We start from the raw sequence: 13,006 nt of genomic DNA on the forward strand, positions 1-13,006 counted from the left end.
TTTGGTAGCTTAGCAAAATGAGCAATTTGCTAATGGTGAATTATAAGATATTACAATAAAATAAATAGCTTTTACACAAATTTGGTACAAGTGTTCTCATTTAAACTTGTTCATGATATTAAATTCTCATCAAAGATAATTGTGGACAAATTTAAGAACATCAGTAGTCTTCAAAAGCAAAATATTAGACTTGAGGGAAGACAAACGCACCCTAGAATGAGTTTCCACCTCCAAGCTCCATTAACAAAATTGGAAATAAATGGGCTTTTCATTCTAAACTGACCTTCCCAGTTCAGTGTGCATTACTGGTAGAACCTCACACTCGCCACTTTGGATATAGCAAAAGGCATTTTTTATGTAGTCACCTAAGTACAATCACTTAAAAGCCCCAGTCTCATTTGTGTCAACCTCTTTCCATAAACCAATCATGCAGTATAAAAGCTTATTTCCTGGAAAACCCCACTGAGAAATAAAGCAGATGAATTCTTGACATTTGTATCTAAACCTACCCTTACAAAGAGCTCTAAATGCACTTTCATGCTACAAATTGAGGTCAATTGTAAATACTGCAGGTTTTAGATTCAAGTCTTGGGGCTTCATGCATGCCAGTGGATGGCACTTACTTTTTGATCTTCTCAAATGATCTGTGAACATGGTGCCATAAACTTACATAACCCCCTAAAGCACCCAGTAGCCAATGGTGGTTCCAGACTTAAAATTATTTTCTCATAACTACATAGGTTTTCCTATTAATTCCATTCCTAAGTAATGCAACTCAACACTGTCATGATTTTGAGGGATTAAGTTGGTGAAATCAGGGATTAGGGGGAAAAAATAACAGAAACAGAAGTCTTCCGGTCTGCCGTCCTTCATGTCGAGGATCATTACGGTGAAGAAACTTGGGTGTAAATTTGAGATGAAGCAGGAGTCTTCACAGTGGAAGAGCTCATCGTCTCCACAACTGAAAAAGGCGAGGCAGGTCCGCTGCTACAAGTGCATGCTCATCGTCTTTTTCGACATCCACATCATTGTGCATCGCAAATTTGTCCTGCAAGTTCTTCTACCAGGAGGAGATTTTTTTTTATACCACCATAATTAAACACGTAAAGGATGTGCACAATGTAGCATAACAATAAATGACACATCAAATTACATACAAATGCTAGTTTTTTATTGAAAACAATGCACAGCAAAATGTAAACATTTTTAAGGATGGCAAGTCATTTTTTAAATCATTTTAATGTCATATTGTCAGGTCAGAAGCAATGAACTTCAATTCTTATCAGCTTCATCCAATCACATGGCCCTTTCACATGCCTCCATCATTAAACTTCCTGTGATGGAAAATATAAAGATACAGTTGGTACTAGTGACTGTTACAAGTTACTGACACTGGAGATACCAAGAATGCTAAATAAATGTCTCCCCACACACACACACACACACACACACACACACACACACACTATTATATTCAGTTAGACTGTAGATGTAAAAACTCAGAGCACCAAGTTGAGAAATATGTTTTTGTGCCTCTTCAATGAGTGCACATGTGTGTGTGTGTGTGTGTGTGTGTGTGTGTTGGGGGCGGGTGGTTGTCTCCTGAGAATCAGCAGGGCCTCAGACAATGAGCCATGTTTGTGAAAATGTGCATGCACAATTACAATCTGCCCTCTAGTAGCGGAGAAGGGGAATTAACAGAGGAATGGGAAGGTGAAAGATTACTGTGCACTGCTATAATTAAGGTTGTGTGGAGAAGGAGTGTGGCACCAGGAAGAATCAAGTGTAGATGAACAACAAAAGCATGTTTTTACTAGCCAAGGGGTTGTACTGTCCATGTTTCTGCCTTGCAGTATTTATAACCCAATGTTGCCTTCTCTAATGCTGTAATGTTGTAAGGCAATGAGCTGTGCCCCACAGACCAACCACTAGCCATTAAAACAAAGCTCTCACGTATAAAATCAAACCGAACGAGCTTTAAAAACAAAGCAATAAAACATCACATGAATACTGTTAGAGTCCGTTTTCTCTCACACTCTTTTATCAAGCTGAGTCCTGTCAGATTTATCTGTACTAGAATTAATTTCATGTTTCTGTTCTGTAGGGATGGGCAGATCAATCCTGGTGTATAGATATTTTCAATACTGGCATTGTATCAAAATAATCGATTCTCAAATTGAAGTATTGATCCTATCTGTTATTTTCAAACAATTGAGTCTGGAATATTTAAATAATATTAGTATGCCATACAGTGGGTGGTCTAGTGGTTAGTAAGCGGCGCTCTCACCGCTCCGGCCCGGGTTCGATCCCTGGTCAGGGAACCAACCCCAGCCACTCTTAGTGCCGGTCCCAAACCCGGATAAATGGCGAGGGTTGTGTTAGGAAGGGCATCCAGTGTAAAAACATGTGCCAAATCAAACATGCGGATGATCCGCTGTGGCGACCCCTAATGGGAGAAGCCGAAAGAAATAAATTAGTATGCCATACAGTATATAAATATTTATAATATTTAAATAGGAATGCCAATAGGAACTATTCAGTCGAAGTGCTCAGCGCAGGTTTAAAAGGGGATTCGAGTGCATGGCTGCGATGATGACTGAAAGAAAAAGAGGCATAATTTGGAGTAATTTCACTCCAGGAAACAACAAGTAAGCTTCATGTGACGTAAAAAAAATGTGGTAATACCACATATATGACAAAGCATCTAAAAGTCAAACAACCTATAGAGCATGACTGAGTACTGCTGAGAGTTTCAGAGAGCTATACTTTATACCATACAGGTTGTTTCAGATATGAAGATATTACAGTATTTATTGTGGAGCAGAATATTACACTGCATATGAGTATGAATATTTCAAGTGGACATTTTTTTTTTTTACAATAAATCAATGAAAACATTTTATACATATTTCATAGAAGTATTGGTATCAATATCAACGATACTTGAAAGTATCGGATCGAAAAATAAAATTATTGGTATGACTGTCGCATAGAGGCTGGACAAAACAACACCAGCAAATCCCATAAAGCCAGCTCTGCCCTCTAGTGTTTTTTTAAACACATTACAGGTTGTATGCATGTACAATCGTTTATATCTTTCAGATAGAAGTATCTGGCCTTGTGACCTTGACAGTATGGTGTGTTTTTTTTTTTACCTATTATTGTGTGTTTCTGTCAGGTACAAAATGTTTTTGTTTGGTACTTAGCCAAGTTATACATAGTAGCATTTAAAGGGGGGGTTAGAATCAGAAAACTTGAGCACAACATATTCTTGAAAGCTTTTTTGTAATAAATGTGTCAAACAGTCCTGAAGCGACCGTATATAAATTATATTCTAGACAGAGAAAATAATGAGGAATGTGGGCTTTACACTTATGGCAGAGCGGGTATATCAAGACTGTGTGTGTTTTTATGTGGTATTTTGACCTTGTTATTGAATTTGTTACTATTGCTAGTAATTGGCCTTGACAACAGCTGGTTAGTTGGTTGTCTGGTTGGTTGATCATTTGTTTATTTGACTGGATGGATGGTTGTTTGGTATGTTAGTTGTCTGTTTGATTCTCTGTTTGGTTGGCTTGGTTGGCTGGTTGGTTTTTTGGTTGGTCGGTTGGTTGGTTGGTTGGTTGGTTGGTTGGTTTTTGGTTGGTTGGTTGGTTGGTTGGTTGGTTGGTTGGTTGGCTGGTTGGTTGTTTGTTTGGTTGGCTGGTTGGTTGGTTGGCTGGTTGGTTGGTTGGTTGGTTGGTTGGCTGGTTGGTTGTTTGGTTGGTTGGTTGGTTGGTTGGTTGGTTGGTGGGTTGGTCAGTTATTTAGTTGTGGTTTTAAAAATGAAAATATTGAGAAAGAAATCAAAAGCAATCTTGTGTTGTGTGCCCCGGAAACATAAAAAAATACAGTGTTTAAAGAAATAATATTTTTTATTCTGACAATGTTGAATAAGTGGAAAATCTTTTCCTGACAGTAACACAATATTTTATGCATATTAATACAGCCATTATCAGACATTTACAAATCATGATGTGTTGGTTTGGGTGGAGCTAATCGAACAAGTCTTACTTTTTAATTTTTTTATTTAAACGACATATCCATGAATGATGTAGTTTTGAGGACAAGAATGTTCACACCAAAGACTGATTTTGCTTTTCATTTCAGCTTAATAATAATACTAATAACATCTCTGTCAATTACTTTACATATTAATTATAAAATATGGATGAGAGAGCCACAGTATTTGTTGCAGTTTTCATATTGGTTTGATTTTGATTAGACTGTATGTACATAGTTTAATGTGGATGTTCAGCTGACAGTGTGTGGCTTGTCCAGTAGATTAGTCATCTCCATCCAGGCTAGGTCCCACTGGATCTCTGTCACATCCTGTTTGGTTCTAGGCATTTCCTGAAGGGTATTAAACGTTCCGGATCTTGGACAGAGCTTTACTCGTTTTCTGAAAAAGCAAAATGCCTTTAATCACTTTTAGCAGTCTGTATGTAATATGTACTGTATATTTCACATGTCTTAAATGAGATTGCTTACAGATGTTTAAAAGATGTTTAAAAGAAAGTTTAAAAGAGCTCAAAAAGCTTACAAAGTAGAATTTTTTAAATTCATAAACTTGAGAGGTTAAACACCTCACCATCTCATATCTGATACTGTATGCTAGCTTAAATTAGTGATCTTTCTGGAGGGCACAAAGCAGTGTTTCTTTGGTTTTGGTCAGTTGATCTTAACACATGGACTCATGGAGTAAACACACAGAGTGTCGCACTAAAATTTTGCCAGCACAATGGCATTTGTATGCTCATACTGGTCCACAGATTTACAAATGTTCATACTTTTCAAACCTTGTATTATTGCAAAAGAAACAGTGGGGACAATAAATACCGTTTACCACATATCATAAACAGACCAGCTAATTCGATTTACTTACTGAAGACTGTTGATAAAGTTGTTTTATCTGATTGGTCAGCTAGAATTCATAGCTTTTTTTTTAATGCTCCCATCTAATACTTTACTGCTACTCAATAAAAGTAACTTATTGTATGAAAATTGTTATAGTACTTTCTTCTTAGTGTAAAATTACCAACACGGTATTGCTAATTTCCCTATGACAGCATGCCCCCAGAAGTTTTACCACCACAGGCTTCCTCACTCTACATCAGTACCTGACATTACTAACGCCCTTGTAAATAAATACGTACAAATCTACACCAGTACACTTCAAAATCTAGTGGAACATCTTCCCAGAAGAGTGGAAGTTATTATAACAGCAAATGGGGACCAAATGTGAAATGGGATGTTCTAAAAGCACATATGAATCTCATAGTCATGTCTCCAGTGTATATGAAAAATCAAGACTATTATTTGTTGACCTATAATAAAAATAAGGGCCAAAGATTCACTCGACAATATTTATTAATAAATATCATTAAACTGATTATGTTTTTTTTCCAAGAATTTAATCTATGAAGTTATCAGCAATGTTGGCTATACCTGAGACTTCGTACAAGCAGAAAGATGACAGGAATGAGAAGCAAAATGATGATGATGGCACAGACGGGCCAGACCCACGTTGCTACAGAACAAAGGAGGACCATAAGACAGGAGCGCATTTAAAACATTGTAATGTATTTGTTTTTTAATAAAATAAACAACTGCTCAAAACCTCCATACCTATAAAGGGTTTTTCTTTCTCTAGGTGATCTTTAGAGGTACCTACAACAACAACAAAAAAAAAATATTGATTTTAAAAGCAGGTCTATAAAATAGCTTTAATTGTATGGTAAATAGAGCAGATGCCATTTTCATCACCTTTAACTGAGAGCCAGCTTTCTGGGCTTTCCACATTAGCTGAATTGACACACTTGTAAAATCCCTCATGAGCCTTAGTCACATTCTCCACTGTGATGGTAATATTATCCAAGAACGTCACACCATCTTTATTGATAAATACTTTAAAGTTGGTGGAAGTTTTACATAGTAAAGTCACAGTCTGACCCTCTTTTACAGGTCGAGCTGGAGTTTGGAGTATTACATCTGGGAAGAAGAAACATTATGCCTATGATTAGTGTTACCATGAACAACGTGTTTACTGTTGATATAAAAAAAAAAAATCAGAACTAATCTGTTAGACAGATTTTATTTGAAAACATCATGCATATTATTTATTAACTGCTAAAGGCCTGATTCAGTTAATATATAAAAAAAACTGTACATTTAGGACAATGTAAAATAAATGCATGAATGGCTAAACAAAAAAACAGACCAAAAAATCTTAAACTGAATTTGATTAAAAAAATATTATAGGTTTTTAGAGGCTAAGCATTAAATAAAAATGTGTTTGTGATATGTAGCTCACCGCTCACAATGATGTTGATGGCATTGCTGCGCCGATCCCCTCTGGCTGCTTCACACCAGTACAGGCCACTTAACCCACCAGTGATGTTGTTAAAGCTGAATTTGTCTGGTCTCTCCAGACTGACTCTGTCCTCTAACTGCAAACTGCGAAGCTGCCTCAAGGTCCAGCCTGCTGTTTCACCACCATTTGCTGAACAGTGCAGAGAAAAATTTCCACCCTGCAAGTGCTGACTACTGTCAGGCAAGACGTCCATGGATGCAGGAGGTGAATCTTAGTAACAATGAGCAAAATAAAGGAGGGAATATAAAGGATCAAACTGGAGCAATATCAGTGGAGTAAAGTTAAAATTATTGGACATTATTGGATATAATATTAATTCATCTGCTTTACAGGGAAGTGGTAGCTTAGTGGTTTAGATAGTGAACTTCTAATCAGAAGGTCACTGGTTTAAATCCCAGCACCACCAAGCTGCCACTGCTGGGCCCTAGAGCAAGGCTCTTAATCCTCAATAGCTCAGCTGTGTAACTGTGTTAACTGTAAGTTGCTTTGTATTTGGGCATCTGCCTAATACTGTACTGTACATATACAGACTATGGAAATGATAACAGGCACAGAATGTTGCAGCATAAAACTTCATGTATTGTGTTTGTTTACTTCTAAAAAAATTTTTTTTTTATTTTGCCCAAGAGTGAACCTATATTTTATACATAGTGGTGGTGTACTTACTGAGTGTCTTAGTCTTACCTGCTGTGACACTTATAGACACTGGGTTACTCAGTAGGGTGGTATTTGTGCCCCGATTCTCAGCTCTACACCAGTACGTGCCACTGTCCTCAAAGGTCAGCGCTGAAATGGAGTAAATGTGATGCCTCACTCTGTGAGCACGGCTGGGGGTAGAAGCCTCACTGAGGTTGTGTCTAAACCAATTGTAGGTCCACACCTGTGAAGAGTTTCTTTTTACCCCACATGACAGAACGATGGGTTCCCCGAGGTAGAAGTGCGGTCCCTGAGGCCAGGCAGTCAAAACAACGTGAATTCAGTGCATTGTGTGAGAAACATTGGAAATGTAACATGGGTTTTGAAAAAAGGTAGGTAAAATATGTGTGTGTTTGTTGTGTTTGTGTTATACCATCAGATGCCCTGCATTTAGCCAATGATAAGGACAGTACTGAAAAAAATAAACAACAAGATAATTTATTTATTTTTAAAAACATGCAGACATCCAGAAAACCTGGCCATCAGGAGCCATCTCTGCTCTTCAGGACTGCATTGAATGCACTGACTGGGACATGTTTAGGGAGGCTGCAACCAACGGCAAATTCACTGACTTGGAGTAGTATACATCCTTAGTGACAAGCTTTAACATCTCCCTGTGCAGCGCTATTGTTCCTACGTGCCTCAAGACAATGATCGTCCCACTGCCAAAGAATTCTACAGTCTTTTGCTTCAATAACTATTGTCCCATCGCACTTAAACCCATCTTAATGATGTGCTTCAAGAGGCTCGTCATGAGGCACAATAAGACCCAGCTACCACCCTCACTGGACCCTATGGCACTGGTCCTCCTCAGGGCTGTGTGCTCAGCCCACTGCTGTTCACACTGCTGACTCATGACTGTCTAGCAATGCCCAGCTCGAACCACATCATTGAGTTTGCAGATGACACAACTGCAGTGGGTCTTATCAGCAAGATTGACGAGTCAGCATACAGAGAGGACGTGCAACAGCTAACAGCTTGATGTAGAGCCAACAACCTGTCTCTAAAGGCTGACAAAACTAAAGAGATGGGTGTTGATTTCAGGAGAGCACAGAGCAGACATTCTTCACTAAACATCGAGGAATCCTCTGAAAGCAGGAGCATCAAATTCTTTGGTGTTCATGTGGTGATGTTAGTTCTCACTCTCCAGTGTTCTGTATTAGTGTTCTGTGATTTATGATCAAACTCTTGATGTCACCCAAATGAGGATGGGTTCCCCTTTTGAGTCTGGTTCCTCTCAAGGTTTCTTTCTCATAACATCTAAGGGAGTTTTTCCTTGCCACAGTCAGGGATAAATGCACACTATTCACCTTGACTGTTGATTTCTGTAAAGCTGCTTTGAGACAATGTCTTTTGTGAAAAGCGCTATAGAAATAAACTTGACTTGACTTGACTTGACTTGAAGGATTTCCCCTAGTCACTCAACACTAGCTCCATCACAAAGAAAGCTCAGCAGCATCTCTACTTCCTGAGAAGGCTGAGGAAAGCCCATCTACTTTCCCCTTCCCATCCATGTATTCAGCACCACTCATTTATAACTATACTATATCTGTTTACATGCTGTTTTTACACACCTACTCGATTGCTTATGTTTCTGTTTTGCACATCTTTTTGTGTCTATGTTTAAAATTACACTCTTATTTACAGTTCTCTTTTTTTTCCACATTGTACTGTATTAGAAATTATACAGTAGGTTTACTGGTCGGGGTTGTTTTGTGTCTCTGTCCTACACTGTTTTGTGTTGAGTGTTTGTCTTTTGTCTGCACTAGGTTGCACATGATGCATTTTATGTGACAAGGACAAATTACTTTAGTTTTTAGCTTTGTGTTCTGTATGTAGATCTATGTTGTGTGGTGTAGCTCTATGTCATTTTATGTAGAACCAGGGTTCTGGAGAAACGTTGTCTCATTCTAATGTATACTATCTATATACTATAGCTATATATGGTTAAAATTACAAAAAAAACTTCTTGACTTGACTTGAGATATATATATATATATATATATATATATATATATATATATATATATATATATATATATATATATACATATATATATATATATATACATATATATATATATATATATATATATATATATATATAGACATATATAGACATATAGACATATATAGACATATAGACATATAGACATATAGACATATATAGACATATAGACATATATAGACATATATAGACATATATAGACATATATAGACATATATAGACATATATAGACATATATAGACATATACACATATGACAATATATATATATACAGTGAGGAAAATAAGTATTTGAACACCCTGCTATTTTGCAAGTTCTCCCACTTAGAAATCATGGAGGGGTCTAAAATTGTCATCGTAGGTGCATGTCCACTGTGAGAGACATAATCAAAAAAGAAAAATCCAGAAATCACAATATATGATTTTTAAACTATTTATTTGTATGATACAGCTGCAAATAAGTATTTGAACACCTGTCTATCAGCTAGAATTCTGACCCTCAAAGACCTGTTAGTTTGCCTTTAAAATGTCCACCTCCACTACATTTATTATCCTAAATTAGATGCACCTGTTTGAGGTCGTTAGCTGCATAAAGACACCTGTCCACCCCATACAATCAGTAAAAATCCAACTACTAACATGGCCAAGACCAAAGAGCTGTCCAAAGACACTAGGGACAAAATTGTACACCTCCACAAGGCTGGAAAGGGCTACGAGCCAAGCAGCTTGGTGAAAAAAGGTCCACTGTTGGAGCAATCATTAGAAAATAGAAGAACCTAAACATGACTGTCAATCTCCCTCGGACTGGGGCTCCATGCAAGATCTCACCTCGTGGGGTCTCAATGATCCTAAGGAAGGTGAGAAATCAGGCCAGAACTACACTGGAGGAGCTGGTCAATGACCTGAAAAGAGCTGGGACCACCGTTTCCAAGGTTACTGTTGGTAATACACTAAGACGTCATGGTTTGAAATCATGCATGGCACGGAAGATTCCCCTGCTTAAACCAGCACATGTCCAGGCACGTCTTAAGTTTGCCAATGACCATTTGGATAATCCAGAGGCGTCATGGGAGAAAGTCATGTGGTCAGATGAGACCAAAATATAACTTTTGGGTCATAATTCCACTAAACGTGTTTGGAGGAAGAAGAATAATGAGTACCATCCCAAGAACACCATCCCTACTGTGAAGCATGGGGGTGGTAGCATCATGCTTTGGGGGTGTTTTTCTGCACATGGGACAGGGCGACTGCACTGTATTAAGGAGAGGATGACCGGGGCACGTATTGCAGATTTTGGGAACAACCTCCTTCCCTCAGTTAGAGCATTGAAGATGGGTCGAGGCTGGGTCTTCCAACATGACAATGACCAAGCACACTGCCAGGATAACCAAGGAGTGGCTCTGTAAGAAGCATATCAAGGTTCTGGCGTGGCCTAGCCAGTCTCCAGACCTAAACCCAATAGAGAATCTTTGGAGGGAGCTCAAACTCTGTGTTTTTCAGCGACAGGCTAGAAACCTGACTGATCTAGAGAAGATCTGTGTGGAGGAGGGCCAAAATCCTCCTGCAGTGTGTGCAAACCTGGTGAAAACTACAGGAAACGTTTGACCTCTGTAATTGCAAACAAAGGCTACTGTACCAAATATTAACATTGACTTTCTCAGGTGTTCAAATACTTATTTGCAGCTGTATCATACAAATAAATAGTTAAAAAATCATACATTGTGATTTCTGGAATTTTTTTTTTTTAGATTATGTCTCTCACAGTGGACATGCACCTACGATGACAATTTCAGACCCCTCCATGATTTCTAAGTGGGAGAACTTGCAAAATAGCAGCGTGTTCTAGTATAATAGTATAATATACTCATAAAATAGACTGTACAATGTGTCATATTACAAGAATAAATAAAATAAAAAACTTACCTGCAACCACGACAACAAACAAAGCTTTCATTCTCTTTAACTAGAGGATCATTATTTGTCTCCCAGACCAGTTAGCTAGATGAGGAAAAGCCTATACAACCACAAGCAGCAGAGCATTTACATTCCCAGACAAAATCGCAATTTCACACTCCTCCCCTTCCTGTCCATACAGATATACCGATTAACATGTAATCTTTCAGTTTATAAACAACATGATTCTCACACACAAGCACCAAGTTGAAATGCATATATCCAACAAATGGATTAATATCTGTGCTTTAATAGAAATAGAAATAAATACATTACACAGAAACTGGATGTGGCTGAAAACAAAATACTTCTGTAAAGTTTAACTTATTTAAAGAGGAGCAAACTTGCCAGACTGTAATATGGTGAAAATTAAGAAAAAATAATTCTGTGATCCCTATCATAAGGGATAGCGTTTAGATTTTACATCTGGCTTCAAAATACAACAAAGTGACAGTTTCTTATTTTTTCAATACAGAGTAGGATTAGTGGAGACAGCAAATGCTGGAATGAAAGATCCAGAATGTAATGCATCTGTCCAACATAGTTAGCTATCGCTGAGATGTCAAACACAATGATGATATGTCTAAGCAGTGTGTATTAGAGGAGATTGGAGCATTGTAGGATCAGGTTAGAAAGCTAGACAGATTAATTGACTATGAGTGCAGTTGCATCGCTCTCTCTTTAGGTAGAAATGATGTGAGAATAAAACCCAGATGGGAAATAAAGTAGAACCAATTGTGCTTTTGTCCTTTTAGATATTTAACATTGTTGTGACCTTAACCCTGTTTGGAACAACTCTTATATATAACGATTCACATTCTTGTTAGAATGTATTCCATATAATTTTTCCACTAATTCCTGACATATCAAGGTGAGGAGAATCTCAGATGGAGGCAAAAACGGACTGGAACATTTACATATGTGTGCATGTATGTATGTATGTATGTATGTGTGTGAACATGCCTCCACCACCTAGTGGAAAAATAAAAAACTAAGGAAAGTAACTTTAATTATTTAATTGTTTTAAGTTGAATTACATATACAGTACTGTGCAAACATTTTAGGTATGTGTGCAAAAATGCTGCAAAGTAAGACCACGCAAAGTAGGTAGGTTGTTCCAAACATCTTGGAGAACCAATACAGATTTTCTGTGAATGTTGAGGCCAGGGCTCTGTGGGGGCCAAAACCATCACTTCCAGGACTCCTAGTTCTTCATTGCACTTAAGATAGTTCTTAATGACATTAGCTGTATGTTGAATAAATCAGGGTCAAGCACACACTCTGTTTTGAACTTGTTTTGATGGCTGCTTGGTGGCATCTAATTAGCACTAACATACAGTTTAGCATCAGTTCAACAGCAAGCAGAACATTTTGAGAGAAATAAATGATGGAAGAAACTCCTGACTCGAACTTACCACAGAACCCTATTTAAATACAATTTTCCTTCAAGTCGTTTTTTGGCTTGTGATAATTTTAATAGATATCAATCAGTGTTTGACTCAATAATATCATTCTATTAATAGATTGATGTGCTAAGAGTAACATTACTTTGTCTTTTCAGTTGATTAAGCAAAGAGTCTTGTGACAGAAATGATAATAGGAACATTGTAGATATAATAAATCATTATCTTTGTATACTTAAGTACATTTTAAGGCAAATACTTTTACACTTAAGTGAATGGTTTGAAGGGAGCACTTTGACTGGAGTAATATTTGACCTAGTGTATCTCTACTTACAAATACATGGTTTGTGTACTTTGTCCAACACTGATGGCCTGTGACATGAAACTGTCTTTCACAACATCACATTTGTAGCATAGTTTGTCTTTTCCTCCCCCAGTTTTAAGCCACATACACAGCTGATTCTGTTTCAGTTAATGACTAGGATTCAACCTACATATGAAATTGATGATCAAGTTTATTTCTATAGCGCTTTTC

The 13,006-nt window shown here is 37.5% G+C and overlaps 1 protein-coding gene across 4 annotated transcripts; it reads right to left on the reverse strand.

Moving 5' to 3' along the window:
• Window positions 1–3,895: 3,895 nt before the first annotated feature.
• Window positions 3,896–12,876, reverse strand: LOC124389039 (contactin-2-like). Of its 4 annotated transcripts, none has more exons than XM_046854272.1 (9): window positions 12,806–12,876; window positions 7,482–7,520; window positions 7,293–7,384; window positions 7,097–7,198; window positions 6,353–6,622; window positions 5,806–6,030; window positions 5,668–5,709; window positions 5,488–5,569; window positions 3,896–4,441 (listed from the first exon to the last, which is right to left on the reverse strand). In XM_046854272.1, exons 3-9 carry the CDS (start codon window positions 7,318–7,320, stop codon window positions 4,294–4,296), a joined length of 897 nt encoding a protein of 298 aa, XP_046710228.1. In that variant the 5' UTR covers window positions 7,321–7,384; window positions 7,482–7,520; window positions 12,806–12,876; the 3' UTR covers window positions 3,896–4,293. The 4 variants fall into 4 exon arrangements, with proteins under 4 accessions (XP_046710228.1, XP_046710220.1, XP_046710203.1 ...); XM_046854264.1 differs by lacking the exon at window positions 12,806–12,876 and adding an exon at window positions 11,039–11,130; XM_046854247.1 differs by lacking the exon at window positions 12,806–12,876 and adding an exon at window positions 11,039–11,130 and having other exon boundaries at window positions 7,097–7,384.
• Between the last annotated feature and the right edge of the window lie 130 nt (window positions 12,877–13,006).

This window comes from Silurus meridionalis, chromosome 1, assembly GCF_014805685.1.
Source record: "Silurus meridionalis isolate SWU-2019-XX chromosome 1, ASM1480568v1, whole genome shotgun sequence".
Taxonomy (NCBI): Eukaryota; Metazoa; Chordata; class Actinopteri; order Siluriformes; family Siluridae; genus Silurus; species Silurus meridionalis.

Coding starts and splice junctions, on each gene's coding strand:
- LOC124389039 (XM_046854247.1), bottom strand. CDS start 11,069: ATGAAAGCTTTGTTTGTTGTCGTGGTTGCAG. Junction 6,031..6,352: donor CATCAACATCATTGTGAGCG/GTGAGCTACATA, acceptor TCTTCTTCCCAG/ATGTAATACTCCAAACTCCA. Junction 5,710..5,805: donor AAGCTGGCTCTCAGTTAAAG/GTGATGAAAATG, acceptor TTGTTGTTGTAG/GTACCTCTAAAGATCACCTA.